A 17,222-nucleotide genomic window follows, 5' to 3' on the forward strand; every position below is an offset into this window, starting at 1 on the left:
TTCAGTGACTGTCTGAATAGACGCTCCAGGTGTTTTTGACTCCCATCATGGGTGTTATAGCACAAAACACCTGGAGGATACGAAGAACATGAACAGAAGAGCGTAAGAAGAGCCTGCTGGATCAAGTAAGCCCATCTAGACCAGCATCCTGCTCTCACAGTGATCATGCAAAGTCTTCAAGGAGGACTTGACCAAACAGAGCTCTGCCTTCCTGCGTATCCTAGAGGGATTCAGAGCTGTGCCCAGAGGTATTCAGAGGCATACCACCTCTGAAGGCTAGGCATCGTCATTGTGGTTGGTAGCTGCTGACTAGAGGTTGGAGAAGGCAGGAATCGGCTGGCAACCCCCTGCCAAAGCAGCCAGAAACATTAAGATCCCTATGCGAAATGTGGACCGAAAACGAAAAACACCCAAGAAGAAGTTTATGCACAATGCTCTGCATTTTCCCCACACCTTTTTAATGCCTTGCTCAAATGCTTGCTTGGCCAGAGGGCCAGGCCCATCGACTGTCCGCCCATCGTCGTCAGGGCCCCAGCTCGCGCTGTAGATGTGGATGTATTCAGGTTTGGTGCCAATCGCCTTTGCTTCCACCACATCTGTCACGTCGCCGTCTAACATCCGAATGCCTAAAAGCACCCCCCCAAATTAAAAAAAAAAAAATGTATCAGGCGTTAGAGCTTCAAGGTCCCCCCCCCTCTTTTTTTTCTTTTCCAGAAGAGCTGGAGGACTGCAATCAAAGGCTTTTGTTCTGAGGCCTGAAAAGATGCTTTCAATCTTGAATGGCCCAAAACAATTGCAACTTGTGCTCTCAGTTTGCCAGCTTGTTTTGGATGTGCTCTCTCTCCCCCCCCCCCCCCTTTCCAAAGTTGCTGATTCAACTGCATATTGGAAGTAGCTTTCTTGGCACAACAGGAAAAAGCAACACAAAGCCAGTGACGCAAGTGACTTTTCTTTCAAAACTATGAAAGCCACTTCCAGATGACACAGAACTCTTCTTCAAATGGCAACTACTACATTGCTGTCTTCTACACCCAAAATCGGCATTTCACCACTGCCTTCAACTGTCTGGGCTGGCAGTTCAGAAGCAAGCTGGAAAGTTTGCAGGCAGCCATGTAGGCAGGGTGGGTTGCTTTTACCATGGTTTAGCTCAACAAACCATGAGTTGCCACAAATACAAGCAACCAAAGCATGGCCGATTTCTCCAACACTTGGGTTTTGTTTTCTAGTTGCCTTGTTGCTCTGTAGCTTGGCAAGCATCTGGGATGGGGTAGCAAAACGAAGTACGGTTAAGCAAGGCTGTTGGGTTTGGCCCAACCACAGTGGACAAGCCATGGTTCATAAGCCAAATACTTCACATTGTGCTTTGTTGATGGAAAACAAAGTTGATGGGTTGGGTTCAGTCATTCAAAGAAACCACATTGAGGCTTAACAAACCATATGCAAACAAGGCCAGTAGTTGTATCTTTATCTGCAGGGTGCCTCCAGACTGTCACTATTTTGCAGGAGGGATTCAAGCACATACCGGAATTTTAGATTTGTACAGTTCCAGTGGATTAATGGGCTCTGCCTGGCACCTTAGTGCAAAAAATCCACTTTTTAAAAGAATCAGGCTTGGAGAGTGACAGGGAAAAGCATTGAAAAGTGCGGGATTAATGAATGTCCAAGGAGAAGATGTATAACCAGCCTGCCAACAAATAAGGATAAATGCAAGACGAATGTTCATTGTTGTACAACTGCCTGGCAAACAAATCAGAACGGATGCTTAATAAAGACCGGATATAATCCAATACCTGCATGAGCTTTGTGCAAGCAAATCAGGACGAATGCTCAATGAACAGGGCTTTAGGAGGGACCGCAATGTTCCTAGTTTTGGTCTACAGGCTGCAATAATAAAAGTCAACCAACCATAACTGAGTGAGCTAACAATGACCATTCCAGAGAAAATGCTAAGATAGAAACAGCCTGAAAATTGGACCAGATCCAGCTTCCACACAGTCTTCAGAAGTGCCCTCAGATAAAATGCTTCCCAGTAATAAGATTTCCAATTCTTGAATAACCACAGGCAAATCGCAATTTGGCCATATCTGCAACTTGAAAAGACGATGGCTTTGTGTCCCTAATTCTGGTATGCCTCAGGCAACGCCTTCAAAAATTAGAATAAACAAGAAATCGCTGGGGGTGGTGGGAAGATACATTACTTCATTTAGGAAACCAAAAGATTTATGGAATTTCTACAGGGGGCTAAACCCATTTGTTAGTGAAATACGGGGGGTGGGGGGTGGGTCTCAATCTCCGAGGCTGACTTTGAACATGATCAAGCAATTAACTGGCCCTAGCTCTCCTGGATGAGGATGAGAAGGGGCACGATCCGTGGGAAGCCTCCAGCGCAAGCCTGATCAAAATGAATGGCATTCATGCAGCAGCTGCTAGTGTTGGGTTGCACCCAAAATCTTACTTGCAGTTGAAAATATTTTTTCAAACAGACAGAAGTTCAGCCAAGCAAACAGGAAGACAAAATTACAAACAGCAGAGTGCCCAACCTCAAATATATATATATATATATATATATATATATATATATATATATATATATGAAACTCTCATATGCACATGAGGCAATCTCAAGGTTTTGGGACATTTGACTCATCATTTTTGTAAAGAGGAAAGGTTGATTATTTATCACAGTATAGAGGGCTACTGTGGGTGGCAGAAAAGGAAGCGCAGTGGATTATAATTTTAGAGCTTAATATAGCAAGGCATGGAGCCTTCTTTTCTTTCTTTTGCTTTTTTCATGACATATCCATTTGTTCATACGTTTTTACTTAAGAAAAACAAAAATCGAGAGATAGAAATAAAATTAAGGTTGCGGCTACGTGGTAGAAAGCAGTCAACTTAAATGGATTTCCTTTCTAACATTATTCTCTGCTCACAAAGATACCTCTTAAATATAATGGGAATGGAGCAAGGTTGTTTGGCAACAACCTCCCCTCGAGCTGAATTCTCAGAAGCATTTCCCAGCAACTTTATTGATACAAAAAGTTCATTGCCAGGCCTTGCCACCTAACAAGAACAGCTGGTCAAGGGAAAAAGGAGATACGAGAAAGATTTTTTTTATAAAATGATATTTATTGAAAAAAGAGGTGTTTTTTTTAAATTACAAGGAAAAAAGACAAAACAGAAAAATAAAAATAAAATAAAACCATCATTTTCAAATTCTCCACTTTCATTACCTTCTTTCTATGACCTCCTCCTCCTCCCTTTTCTTGTATCTTGATTAATAGTTGTCACAGCAAATCCTTTCCATAATTCATAGTATTCTGTCATTACATTGCCTTACTCTATTTTCATCTTATCTTATAAAAAACCTTAAAGCTTAAGACTTAAATCTTATTTTTACCAACTTCTCATAACCATTACCTTTTTACCTAATTCTTTAAACATTTTTACAAGAGCCAAGTAATTTCATTTCAACAGTTTTCTAACATTCATCAATTTTATAAAACATTCCTAATGATAGAAAAAAGAAATAAGAACAATCCAATCTTCTTCCAGCGTCCCTTCCTCCTGGTCCCGGGTTTGTCAGTCCTTTTTATCCCATTAGTCTGGCACATTAACCTGGTGATCTTATATCCGAGGCCTTCAAGTCTCTTCCATGTCCCTTCCGCAGCTCTTCTTCATATTTTCCTTTCACTCGTGGGAACTCCAGCTTGGTAGTGTTTTTGACCCTTTTCAACAAATCAGCCCCTTTCCCATAGTCCAGATTAGACTCCATGTGGTATTTTAAGACATGTTTCAAATTCCCTCCAAAATTGAGAGCCCCCACAGCTCCAAGCATCTGACGGCCCATTGCCAGACTCGGAAAGTCCAAACATCTCTGCATAGGGGGGTCAGTCCAACCCCCCATTTCCAAATCAATCCAAACTTTATCTTTCCAAATCTGGTTTTTTCCAAGTTCATTTATCTTTTTTTTTTTTAAAAGATATTTATTGAGATTTTCAAAATGTTACAAAAAAGAGAAAAAATAAAATAGAAGCAGAAGACAGTACAAAGGATAAAAATAATTGACAAAATAGAAAAAGAAAGGGAAAAAAAACCAACCCCTTCCCACCATATACAAAAAAATTCCAAATGAGAAAAAATGACAGAAAAAAAAGAAAAAAGAAAAATGCAAAAATCACAAAACTTTAAAAACATTTAAAAACAAATTCATTATTTTCAAATCCTTAACTGTCATTACCTTCTTTCTTAGACCTCCTCCTCCTCCCTTTCTTTGTATCCTAGTTATTAATTATCCCAGCAAATCCTTGACCTTATCTTTCTATAATAGAATAAACCTTAAAACTTAAAACTTAAATCTTATCATTACCAACTTCTCATAATCATAATATTCTTTCAGAATTCTTTAAACATCTTTGCTAAAGCCAAGTAATTTCATTCCAACATTTTTCTATCATTCATCAATTTTATAAAACAGTTCTAATGGTTGAAAAAAGAGGTATAAACAGATCCAATCTTCATCCAGCGTCCCTTCCTCCTGGTTCCGGGTTTTGTCAGTCCTTATTCCCGTCAATCTAGCCCATTAACCTGGCAACCTTATGTCCGAGGCCCTCAAGTCTCTTCCATGACCCTTTCGCGACTCTTCTTCATATTTGTAATTGTATTTTCCCTTGTCTCCTGCTCGTGGTAACTCCAGCTTGACAATGTTTTTAACCCTTCTCAACAGATCAGCCCCTTTTCCATGTTCAACAATGAATTCCATGTAGTATTTAAAAGCATGTTTCAAAGACCCTCCAAAATTGAGAGCCCCCACAGTCCCAAACATCTCACGGCCCGTTGCCATATTTGAAAAGTCCAAACATCCCAGCATAGGGGGGTCAATCCAGCCCCCCATTTCCAAACCAAGCCAAACTTTTCCTTTCCAGATATGGCTTTTTCCAAGTTCATTTGTCAAATCCAAAAAATCATATTCCTGTTGGGCCTGTTCTGTCAAAACACACTCCTGATTTAATGTCAAAAACGCCTGTTCTGTCAAGACACACTCCTGATTTAAATCCTGAGTGGGCTCCACATATTTTCCCACTGTCTGTTCAAAGTTTCCCACTGCCTGTTCAAAATTTCTAGTCGAAGTTGTTAATGGTTTCAGAACTCACGGAGTTAAAGAGTTCTGTGTGACGTCTCTTTCCTGAGGCGTGGTTAGAAACACTTAAGGGAGTGGTTTGACTCTAAGTGTTTCAGTCTGACTCTGGGACGCTATGCGAGAGGGAGAATGTGTCAGTTCTCGCCAGGTCTGAATTTATGGTGTTATTCTACATGATTAAAGGCAAGAGAAGATAAGGGCTGCCTTGTGTCTGCTCTGATTTATTACACACGTGCTGCAATCCGCTTCTCACCGCTGTGTTACGCTCTGCTACCGGCAAGAGAAAGAGGCCTGAGGAGGACTTTCGCAGGGCACGGATAGCTTGCAGAGTTTCGCAAGGGAAGTGTGCCAGGCTCCATGTTCAGCCTCTGTTTACACTCTTGTCCGGTGTAATCTTCAGAGAAGTCGCCATCCAATTCACCTTCTCGTGTAATTGTTCCAGTAGATCGTTTGTTTTATAGACAGCATACAACAAGGCTTCTGAATACATTGTCCTACAAGGTCAGATACTTGTTCCCACGGTTGTAATCTGTAACAGCTGTCGACTCCCTGGAGTTCGTTACAGTTTCACAGTTACAATTTCACAGACTCCCCCTAGGGGGAAGACTTCTATTTATTCTTGCAACAAAGTTTCCTTTTTTAAGATACTTTGTCCATATATAATCCTTTAAAATGCGAAAGGGAACAGTGGAATCACTAAGTTTCTCTTCTTTTAGCCATCTGTCAAAAACACTTGTCTTTGGTTAATGAACTTCACACGTCAGTCCTGACAGCCCGCTCCAGGATCAGGATGGAAGAAAGTTACTTCACTTTAAAGTCACTTTAAACGGTCCAAAAAGATCCCCCCCTTCTCCTGCTGTCGAAGGGGGGTTCCACAATTTTAAATGGTGAAATCCAATCTTTTAAAGGCGATTTCCTGAGCTCTAGTTTAAATTGCCTTTGCTTTATTCTGTTTACAAAAGAACGGAAGGATGACTTCCTGTTTAGACCTTCCCGTTCCGTACCAAATTCAAGTAAATTTTTTAAAGTCCGATTCTTTCCTACTCGCAAGTCCTTATTTGAAGTCCAATTGTTCAATGTTTAAGTACTCACGGGTGATTATTTTAGATGCCAAATTGTCCCAGGAAAAAGGCAGCGCTCTCCGGCAACGGCTATGCGGCTTCACTCCACGGAAAAAGCAATTGACTCACAGCACCGTGCCGCTTCCCCCTCTTCGCTTCGGAGCCCATTAGTGGGTTCCTTTGCGGGTTGGGGGGGCGCTAAGGGTGCCCGCCGAGTCCCACGGTCACAGGCTTCATCCGCCTGTGATTTCTAAAAGGGTCCCCGCTTCGCCGCAGGAGAATAGACCCGTTTCGCGCGGAGCTGGTCCCTCCGGTTCAGAGGGAGTCCGCCATTGCCGATGGCACCACACCAGAAGTCCGAGACACGAGAAAGATTGCACAAACTCGGGATGGAAAAATCTATAATCCATGACTGCTGCAACAGTTGGGAGATACACGTGATACGTTTGGGAGCTTAGTAGCATTCTGAATTCTACATTTTGCAATTTATTTATTTATTTTAAACAAGTTTCAAGGTCTCATGGTAACAAACATATACTAGAAAAACAGGTGGCAAAAATTCTAAAAGGGTAGGCTAAAAAGCAGGCATCCCCAAACTCGGCCCTCCAGCTGTTTTGGAACTACAACTCCCATCATCCCTAGCTAACAGGACCAGTGGCCAGGGATGATGGGAATTGTAGTCCCAAAACAGCTGAAGGGCCGAGTTTGGGGATGCCTGCTAAAAGGAAAGGTTAAATAGGTCTGCAGTGTGATCCAACTGGGTTCTCCTTATGTTCTTACAAACCCACATGTTTGCCCAGAGACAAAACAGAATAACAGAATCATAGAGTTGGAAGGGAGCATGGCATAGACTGGCTGAATGCGGAGGAGTGGTGGGGAAGAAGGCTCAGAGCCTGGGGATTGGTGGTGGGAGACGACAAGTGGTCAGAAGGAGAGGAGGAAGCTGATTGGGAGGAGGCAGTGTCAGAAGCTGAAGAGGAAACAGGGTTTAGTGAGCAGGAAGAGGCTGTGGCAGACAGCAGTCCAGATTGAGAGGCAGCAGCGGGGCGGGGAATACCAAGAGGCAGAGTGGGGGCAGGCTTCTGAAGAAGCCAGGGAATCTACCCCTCTTGCTGGGACCAGGCCCCTTCCTCCCTGGTCTCCCAGGACACACAGAGAAATGAAGAAGGCAGAGCAAAGAGAGGCAAGATGAAGGAGCTGAAGAAGGAACCAGGGGAGAAGCCTTAGGGTGCGGTGGGGAGGTGGGGACCTTCAGTCCTTACATTTGCCGCATTGGGGCAAGACCTACTGGGAAGAGTTGCAGTGATCACTAGGCCTGCACTGTTTATTTGAATAAAGAGTTGACGTCACCCACGCCGGTATTTTTTATTGCTGACCTACTCCTGACTCCGGCTCCGGACAAGACCATGCGGTTCATCTAGCACAATCCCCAGCGATGCAGGGATCTTTTGCCCAACGTGGGGCTCGAACCCACAACCTAGAGATTAAGGGCCTCCTGTTCTACAGGGTGAGCTATCCCTTTGCCTCTTTCAAAGCTCTTATTGTCATGTACAAATCTATCGCACAAGCTGGCTCTCAAAACAATTCCTCTCACATTTTATTTATTTATTAAATTTGTATTCGACTGCTCATCACGAGTGAGCTCAGGGACAGATCATAGTAATATAAAAGGAAACATAAAAAGAGAATAAAACTCAAAACATATCATTAACACATCCATCTGTCGTGAGTCCGCAAATATTCAGATGCAGGTCTGCTCAAAGGCCTGGAGGAATCGAACTGTCTTAACCAGTGCCAGAAAACAGACATGAGTTGGCACCAGCAGGAAGTTGGGGAGGCAATTCGATTACCAGGCAGCCTTTGCTGAGATAGTCCTGTGACAGGTCATAGATCTCCTCAGTTAGTCCACATATGCACTATGCTTTTAAAGCATCATCATACCACTTTAAGCAGCCATGGCTTCCCTCAAAGAATCTTGGGAACTGTAGTTTGCTAAGGGTGGTGACAGTTAATAGGAGACACATACTCTTCCCCTCACAGAGCTGCAATCCTACAGTTCACTAGGGAAAAAAGAGTGGCTGCTGGACCACTCTGAGAATTGTAGCTCTCCAACCATCAGCTGATTGTCTAGACAGGCAAAAACGGGTCACCTGACATCAGGTGATTAACAGGTGGCTGGCCCCACCCACCTATGAAACTTGGACCATGGTCCATGGGCGGGTGTGTAGGAGATAAGGACCCAACTGACCAGTCAGATCCAGTTCCCCACCCTGGTCCTAACAGGAGGCCAAAACAAAGAGGAGTGGTATTCGAATTTCCAGAGGGGAGAAAAGTCACATGAGCAAGACAGAAGGAAATAACCAAATCAATCAATGTCTGATCCTTTCGCCAAAGCATTTATGCTATTACAAACCCAATTAAGCCAGACCATAAAAATTTCCACGCCAGATCAGCCCAAAGGTTCATTTAGTTAAGCTTTCTACTGCCAACATCTGCCAGCCAAATGCTTCCAAAATGTTGATGGCCTCCTCTACTGTTTTTGACCTGAGAGGAGGAGTCCACTGCTGACATTAATGAGGGATTAAACATCTATTCTTCATGAAAGGCGATGCTAATGCACTCAGAGTTGAAACTGACTTGCAGATACACACCTGGGAGGATTTCAGTCACACTGGCCTTGAGTGTTTGGTGGATCAAGGCTGTGTTCACAGATCCGGACACCACCGATTGCTTTCATAGTTATTTACAGGAAGTCCCTTTAGAAAGAGAGAATCTTCATAACAGGATATGGATTTGGCACGGATGGGCTGGTGGTGCCATTACCTAGGACACTGTGAGCTTCAGCAAGCGGCTAGGAATGCCCACATAAGTTGCATTGCCAACAGGCTGTGTTTTTGCTTGTGGCAAATAGCAACTTGGGTGCTGGAGGTGGGAGATTTAGATCAGGAAAACAGCACAAGGGTAAGGGTTAACTCAACTATCTCCCAGCAGCATAGATGTGAACTTATTCAGGACAAATCTGTAGCTGTTTTAACTATTTTGAGACTTTTAGCAGAGTTTGCCCCAAATTTATCTTGGATTAAAAACGAAAGGAAGTTGCTTCAAGTATGAGGGCTCAAGTTGGGTAGAGAGAACTGGAACACGTGCACTGACTCCAAACCTATCTTCTCTTCTCTTGACTTGTGTGCTGAACTGCAGGGAGGATTCTAACTGCACTGGAAAGGGACACAGCTCAGTGGTATAGCATCTGCCTTGCGTGCAGCAGATCACAGATCCAGTCCCAGGCAGCTCCAGGTAAGGCTGGGAGTATCCCATCTGAAACCCCGGAGAGCTACTACCAGTCAGTGTAGAACAGCCTTCCTCAAGCTTAGTTCCTCAGATGTTGTTGGACTACAACTCCCATCATCCCTAGCTGGCAGGACCAGTGGTCAGGGATGATGGGAGTTGTAGTCTAACAACATCTGGGGGCTCAAGCTTGAGAAAGGATGGTACAGGCAATTCTGAACTAGATAGACGAAGTCTCAGTATAAGGCAGCTTCCTATGTACCTAATCCTATCTTCAATTGGAAACCCTGACTGCAGGTTTTTCCCAATCCTGGGAAGGATTCTAGCCATGATCCAGTTGAATATAGCTAGAATCCACATTCAGTCCTGCGAATTGAACCACATTGAGTACTTTTTTTAAACAACCAAGCAGTGAAATAAATAACATTGAAAGATCAAGAAAGGATCTGGTGTACCCAGGGACATTAGGACCCTATTTTAAGGTAACACAATTTCTTTTGCATGTCTGGTGAAGGCTCAGTTCAAGTATTGCAGTTTAAAATTGGTCTGTGGCTAGCTGCCTTACCCCTCCCACACTCCCGACTTTTCTTTCTCTGAATCAACCTGCCAATGCCTGTGAATCAGGCTTATTAAAGTTAACAGGGGCACGCATAAAAGCAAGAAATGCATCACCTTAATTCCCAAGCACACAACATCCGACGCAGTTAGCAGAGCCAACAATCAAAGCCCGGAGTAGAAGCCCAAACTGCGGGGGGAATCTATAGGTTGTCAGAGTGAAGTAGAGGTTAAAGAGAGGAGATGGGAAGGAGAAGGAATAAATCAGCCACTTCCCACGGTGCGAGCAATAAAAGCTTCAGAAGGCGCACAGCTTTAAAGGAGGGAGTGTGAGGAAGAAAGATGGGCTGGCATCCCCTTTTTGTTACTGAGCGGTAAATGTACTGTGCCCTCGGCAGAAGCGAAAAGAAGAGGGAAGGAAATGCAAGGGCAATGAGAGATCGGAAAGCAAAAGAAAAAGAATTGGACTGTGGCAGATAGGACTCCCCATCAAGCTGAGCACAATCCTCACAAGGGCTACCAGACTGCCAGGTCTGTCCTGAAGTCTCCAAGTTTGTCTGGTCCCCTCCAGGTGAATCTGCTGGTGGCCAAGGGTGGCTTCAACTTATATATATATTAAGAAGGCGCTGTGCGTCCAGCTTGCAAGCTTTAGCCCAGCAGGAGCTGGCTATAACTTACAGTGGTACCTCGGGTTACATACGCTTCAGGTTACATACGCTTCAGGTTACAGACTCCACTAACCCAGAAATAGTGCTTCAGGTTAAGAACTTTGCTTCAGGATGAGAACAGAAATCATGCTCCAGCGGCGCAGCGGCAGCGGAAGGCCCCATTAGCTAAAGTGGTGCTTCAGGTTAAGAACAGTTTCAGGTTAAGTACGGACCTCCAGAACGAATTAAGTTCTTAACCCGAGGTACTACTGTATAGCATAGACACTTGGGCTGGGGTTGCCCTCTTGTGCTCACCTCTCCCAATTAACCCCTGTCTCCAGGGCCTATCCTGTTAACATCACCAGGGGCCACCCTACGTCTCACGTTTCAGCCCCAATATCTCAGGGTTGGTATGCTGCTGATCTGGCAACTCTAGTCCTTACCAGCTGTAGTATTTAGCAATCTATTTAGATTCGCTTCTGGTGAATCCACAAAATGTACAATGCTCCCCACACCCCCTAAAAAAAATAATCAATAATGGCTGGGTAATTTAAAAATAAATACCGTATTTTTTGCTCTATAAGACTACTTTTTCCCTCCTAAAAAGTAAGGGGGTGTGTGTGTGCGTCTTATGGAGTGAATGCAGGCTGCGCAGCTATCCCAGAAGCCAGAACAGCAAGAGGGATTGCTGCTTTCACTGCACACTGATCCCTCTTGCTGTTCTGGCTTCTGAGATTCAGAATATTTTTCTTGTTTTCCTCCTCCAAAAACTAGGTGCGTCTTGTGGTCTGGTGCGTCTTATAGAGCGAAAAATACGGTAAATTGGCTGGGTAATTATTATTTTTTTAACAGGCTTCCCCAACCTAGAGGACTCTGGATGTTGTGGGGCTTAAACTCCCATCAGTTCCAGCCAGCACAGCCAATGGACAGAGGTGATGGGAGTTGTAGTCCAGCAATATTCAGGATGCGTCCTACTTGTCCCATGCTGTCTACTCATAGGGCTGCCATATATCCAAATTTTTCCAGACATTACTGTGATTTCAAAGGCAGAAATGACGTACAGGATGAATTTTCAAAAGGCAGCGCTTTGCCTTGTTTGTTTGGTGTTTTTGCAAAAAACAAAACGAAACAAAAAACTCAACATTTATTGGGGGGGGTCCCTGGTTTTTTACTTTTTGAAATTTGGCAACCCTATCTCCGCATGGATCCGAGAGGTTTTCTGCTTGCTCTGCCACTTTCCCCAGGAAAACCTGCTCTTTACCAATGAATCGGAGCAAATGGCAACCCGCAGAAAGTCCAATTGATGTGTGCTCCAAATCAGTGGTAAACAACTGGTTTTCCTGCAGCAAAAGAGGCAGGACAAGCAGAAGCATAGAAGAGCTTTCAGAGGGCAACAGGTTGAGAAGGGTGTTTCAAAAGGAGATGGAAAACTGCCTGCAGTGGTTACTTCTGTAGCTCAACATGCTCTGGATTGCCAGTGTGCAACTCAGCTTTCATATAAGCTGATGCATCTTCATAAGAAAGGAGAGATAGAGAGAGGAACATCTAAGATTCCTAGACTGTCCTTGTGCTGACCTGTAGATCTTCCTTCAGTGTTAGACTGTTGACCTCACTTCCTATTTATTTTCTTCTTCTCCACACCTCCTTCCCTCATGAGAGCAGACATACTTCAAGCTCTCTAGATGCAAGAGGAAACATGGCCCAAAGGATCTCTACCATTGTTAAATGGAACTAAGCTATTTACTATCAAAGATGTATTTCCATTAATAAACACAGCTTTCTTATTTTCCTAAACCCAGAGACTTGGTGGGATTGTATCCAGGGCAAAGTGTGCTGCCCCAATAGGGGTTCTGTATGCAGTTTCTGCTGAGCGTGCAACTCCAAATGCTAACACGCAAAGCAAGTAAGAAACACAAATCCTCCTCTGGATACATCAGACAAGTTCCATCTCAGAGTTCTCACCAAGGCGCAACCATGCCCTTTCAGCCCCTCCTCTGGCACTGTGCACTGGAACAAGAGGATTATAGGGGCGAAAGTTATTCAGTTGCAACAAGTTAGATAGCTGCCTAGCTGGAAGGGAACTTCCCTGTCAACATTCATCCAGTTTGCACCTCCAAAATGTTCCCAGTCCAGTGGAAGAGAGGAATGAGAGGTCAGTGGAAGTCAACAGATGTAAACAGAAGAGGTTTCAATTTCCTTTACTGTGCAAAAGATCTAAGAGCAAGCGAATTCAGCATTGCAAAAATACAATAATTTCATATTCAGTTAACGCACAAAAGCACTCCCACTACCAGTGGGGGAGAAATTCAAGTGAATTCGAATTTAAAAGTGAACCTACATAATTCACACTTTCCAAAACAGTGTGAGAAGCGAAAAACAAGCATCCTTCAAAATCCACACTACTCTGAATTCTGCAATACAATTCTCCAGCCAAGTGATGTGTGCAAAAACAAATATACAGGTAGTATCCATAAAAATGCACAAGTTGGTGAAAACAGCACACTGAAATGCCTTGTTTTAGGGGGAATTGCTGTGGGGAAAAATACGTTCATCAGGCAAAGTTGCATTAGAAAAAATTCACGCTGAAATAAGGAATTCACACTAAAATGTTGATGAATTTTCATGAGTGCTTACAAAAAATCCACCACCCAAAATGGATGTGGAAATGTGGAGAACTGAACTAAGATTGGGGGAATGAGAAACTGAAACTAACAGATTCACTTACAAAATTGACAGTCCTTAGCTCTGGAACCCCTGTTATCCTGGCCTTAGCCCAGGGGCAGAGCACCTGTTTTGCACACCTGGCACCTTCAAGTAGAGCTGGGAGAGAACCTTGTCTGTATAAGGCAGCTTCTTGTGGTTCTGAGATTCATATGTTTGTATGGGAGGAGAATTTTGCTGTAACTCTCATCTGACCATTCCAACGCACACCTCTTTTTCCCACATGGAGGTTGACCTCTGTGTAGCAGAAATAAGGGCTTTTCCACACTTAGCTTTTGCCCTGCTCTTTTTCCAGGCAGAGGTCTGTGCTTTAATGCTCCATGTCTGTGTGGTGGTGGTGGTGGGTTTTTTGCCCCAAAATTTCCTTGCCCCAAAATTTCCACTCTTAAAAGCTGAATCAGACAGAACATCAATGCTGGTTTCCTGCAGATTCACATTTGCTCCAATTGAGCTTTAAAGAGCAGGTTTTCACAGGGAAAGTTCCAGAGACTTAAAAGTGGTGTTCAGACACAGAGCTTTAAATTGCAGGCCATGCCTGGAAAGAGTGGAGGAAAAGTAAGTGTGGGCAAGCCCTAACAAACCAGGGACATCTTTACGAAACTGCACAAGAAAGGAACCAAAACACCACACAATTCTTACACAGGAAAAGAACAAAAATGCCCTAATGAGGGGTTTTACATTTCAGAGGAAGCATAAAGAAAGCTGTGAGGTTACTTAAGGACCTTAGGGTGCAGGCAGAGGAGGACTTAATCTGTAGAAACTAAAATTGTGGGTATTGTTCTATGTTCATTTATTGCCCTTCAGCAAAACTTCCAGGGTGGTTTAGATAAAGGCATGGAGCATTTATAGCAGAGCTTAGAGAATTGTGTCTCTTAGGTAAAAATTTAAGACCCACCCCCAAAATGCCAGATTTAGAGGCAAAAAAGAGACTTGTGGATGAGGAATATTTGTAGCAACAGGGGTCAGCCAGAAGCCCTCGGAAAGGTGTGATGAGGGCCAACACTCAGTGCTACTTTCTCAAATCAGCCCTCCAGAAAAGCTGATTGCAGACCATGCTCAGAAGAGAAACGTCTTCCTTACCTCCAATTCTTGCATTGTATGCAATTCCCACTATGCAGTTGGAGTTGTTCGCTGACGCTGCCACTTCCCCGGCACAACGGGTGCCATGCCTGGGGAAAGAATACAGAGAATGTTATTTCTCTTTCAGAAATCAAACACAGTCGTACCTCGGAAGTCAAACGCCTTGCGAGTCAAACGTTTTGGCTCCCAAACGCAGCAAACCCGGAAGTGAGTGTTCCGGTTTGCGAATGTTCTTTGGAACCCGAACGTCCGTCGTGGCTTCTACAGTTTCCAATTGGCTGCAGGAGCTTCCACCTTGGTTTCCAAACGTTTTGGATGTCGAACGGACTTCTGGAACGGATTCCGTTCGACTCCCAAATAGATACATAGATAGATAGATTTGAAGGGGGGATAGAGGGAGCAGACTGCATGTGTAGGGAACACTGAGCTTTACCCCACATGCAGTCTGCTCCCTCTATCCCCCCTCCAAATATCTATCTATCTATCTATCTATCTATCTATCTATCTATCTATTTGGTGCCATGACTCCAGACCACTTCAAACATTACATGGTGGTGTCTGAACTGTCATTTTTCTAAATAATAAAAAAAATGGGGACGCATTGAAATATGCAACAGCCTGATTTTCATCTTCAAGCAATTCAGTTCAGAAAAAGCTTTACCACTCCATTCTGATGAATGCTATCTCTGCACATATACAAGTGTTTGTGTGATTTGTTGATTTGTACCTCTCAAATATTGTGTACACAGGTACACAAGACTGTATGCTAGTTGAACGTTACATGTGAATAACAGTATGAGTGTACAGCTAAACCACCTTGTGTACACAGTTTGTACACTGTGAACACCTAATAAACGTACACTGACCTTAATGGAATTACAGTGTTTTAGAGTGGGAAAGTTCTTTATCAAAAATCATGATGAAAATACCCCTTCTATTTTCTGTGTTGAAGTGGAAACCCTGTATGGAAACCCTGGCCTCTTGCGAGTTTTCAGAAGTGTGCAGGAGTTTTTGGTAACTAATCCCCCGAATTAATGAAGTGCTCAGAGGATTAGTGTCATTAAAGAGAGAAATTCACAGAAGGCCTCCATAATAAATACAAATAAAAATGAATTATTGGCTTGGATTCTGCCGGTTTGGAAACTGCTTTTGCACTGCAGCCAGCCATCTGGGAATTCCACCACACAACTTGCCCTTGTGAGGGAATCACAGGCAACTCTCTCAACACCAGGTGGGACGCAGCAGTGGAGGTGGAGCTGGAGCTCTGCACTTGATGTAGCCATTATAGCATCCCAAGTTAGACGTTACACCAAACCATGGTTAATGGTTTAGTCTAAAGCTTAGTTTTGGTTTGACTGAGCAGTTTTGGCCACTTCACCTAAAGCTGGAGTGCAAAGCAAACCAAGTGGCCATAAACCATGGTTTGCCATTACATCTGGAAGCTGAAACCATGGTTTGAGTTCCAAGTGATAGTGGAGATTATTATTATTTATCAATTTATATTTATGGTTAACAGTTTTATCCCGCCCTTCTTTCCAATCAGAAGCATTATAGGTGTTAAACACAGGTCAAGTTATCTGGAAAGGGGAGGGGAATGCAGCATTTTTTGGCGCCTTCAAATATGTTGTTATTATTATTACTACTACTACAGAGTTCCCTAGTAAGAAGGATAGACTGTTGGACCACTCTGAGAATTATAGCTCTGTGACGAGAATGGGAGTCTTCCTAATAATTCTCAGCACCCTTAAACTACAGTGCCCAGGATTCTTTGGGGAGAAGCCAGGACTGTTTAAGTGGTATGATACACAAGATTGTACGGTTACCATAATTTGTATTCCAGGTCCGAATGTACTTGGTTTGTTTTTTGTATTTTTCTTAAAAAACGATAAAATACTTTATTAAAAAAATAAAGTAGTATATTCAGCTACTTTAAATATACAGTGCAGGTAGGGTTTGGGTTTAAGCACATGTAACTAGAACCATCTTTTATTCTTTTTATTCCACTCTTTATCCTGTCTCTATTTCTCTCCACTTACTCTGTTTCACAAGCCCCTCAGGAAAGGGACCAGTACTTTTGTTCTTTGTAATGTACCATGTATTATAGATGGCCCAGCAGCAACAACCATACAGCTGTCAGATCATGTCTGTACTGGATCACTAACTTTAAAGGGGCAAGGTGTGGATAGGGTTATGACCTCTTTTATAGTGGGGGTTTCAGAGCCTCAAAGGCAGAAGTAGCTGCTGCCAGCACAAAAAGGAAGCAACCGGTCACTGGAGATCTGTCACAGGCACCAGAGCCCTGCCTTCAAAGAGGCCACAATCTTCCTGGCACCTTGATGGCCCCAGGTGTTTTCCACTATAATTCCCAGTGCCAGATTTACACAAACGTTAAGCAAACAACATCTTAGGGTCTCGGAGGATGAGTGGCCTCTAAATACACAGTCGCAGCTTGGAACTCAAACGCCTTGGCTCCTGAATAAATCGGCTCCCGAACGATCGAAACCCAGAAGGCACTGTTCCAATTTTCAAACGATTTTTCAGATGCCGAACGTTCGGCGTGGCTTCCGATTGACTGCAGGAGCTTCCTGCAGTCAATCAGAAGCCACGCCTTGGTTTCCAAACATTTTGGAAGTCGAACGTTCAGCTTCCAAGGTACGACTGTGTGTGTATATATATATATATACACACTCATATATATATACACTCATGTTCAAGTTAACATAATTGGCCATTTAT

At 43.5% G+C, this 17,222-nt stretch overlaps 1 protein-coding gene across 4 annotated transcripts in view; it reads right to left on the reverse strand.

The window, feature by feature from the left end:
• Positions 1 to 17,222, reverse strand: part of PCSK6 (proprotein convertase subtilisin/kexin type 6) — a 106,618-nt gene that overhangs the window by 49,815 nt on the left and 39,581 nt on the right. For all 4 annotated transcript variants that reach the window (XR_013979214.1, XM_080980337.1, XM_080980338.1 and 1 more), the window contains exons 6-7: positions 14,487 to 14,575; positions 454 to 626 (exon numbers count right to left, since the gene is read on the reverse strand). Coding sequence is in view for 3 of the 4 variants with exons in the window: in XM_080980337.1 (XP_080836463.1) it covers positions 454 to 626; positions 14,487 to 14,575 (262 nt within the window). In the remaining variant the exon portion in view is untranslated. The remainder of the gene's footprint in view (positions 1 to 453; positions 627 to 14,486; positions 14,576 to 17,222) is intronic.

The sequence above is a fragment of the Podarcis pityusensis genome, assembly GCF_964106645.2.
Source record: "Podarcis pityusensis genome assembly, chromosome: 14".
Classification (NCBI taxonomy): Eukaryota; Metazoa; Chordata; class Lepidosauria; order Squamata; family Lacertidae; genus Podarcis; species Podarcis pityusensis.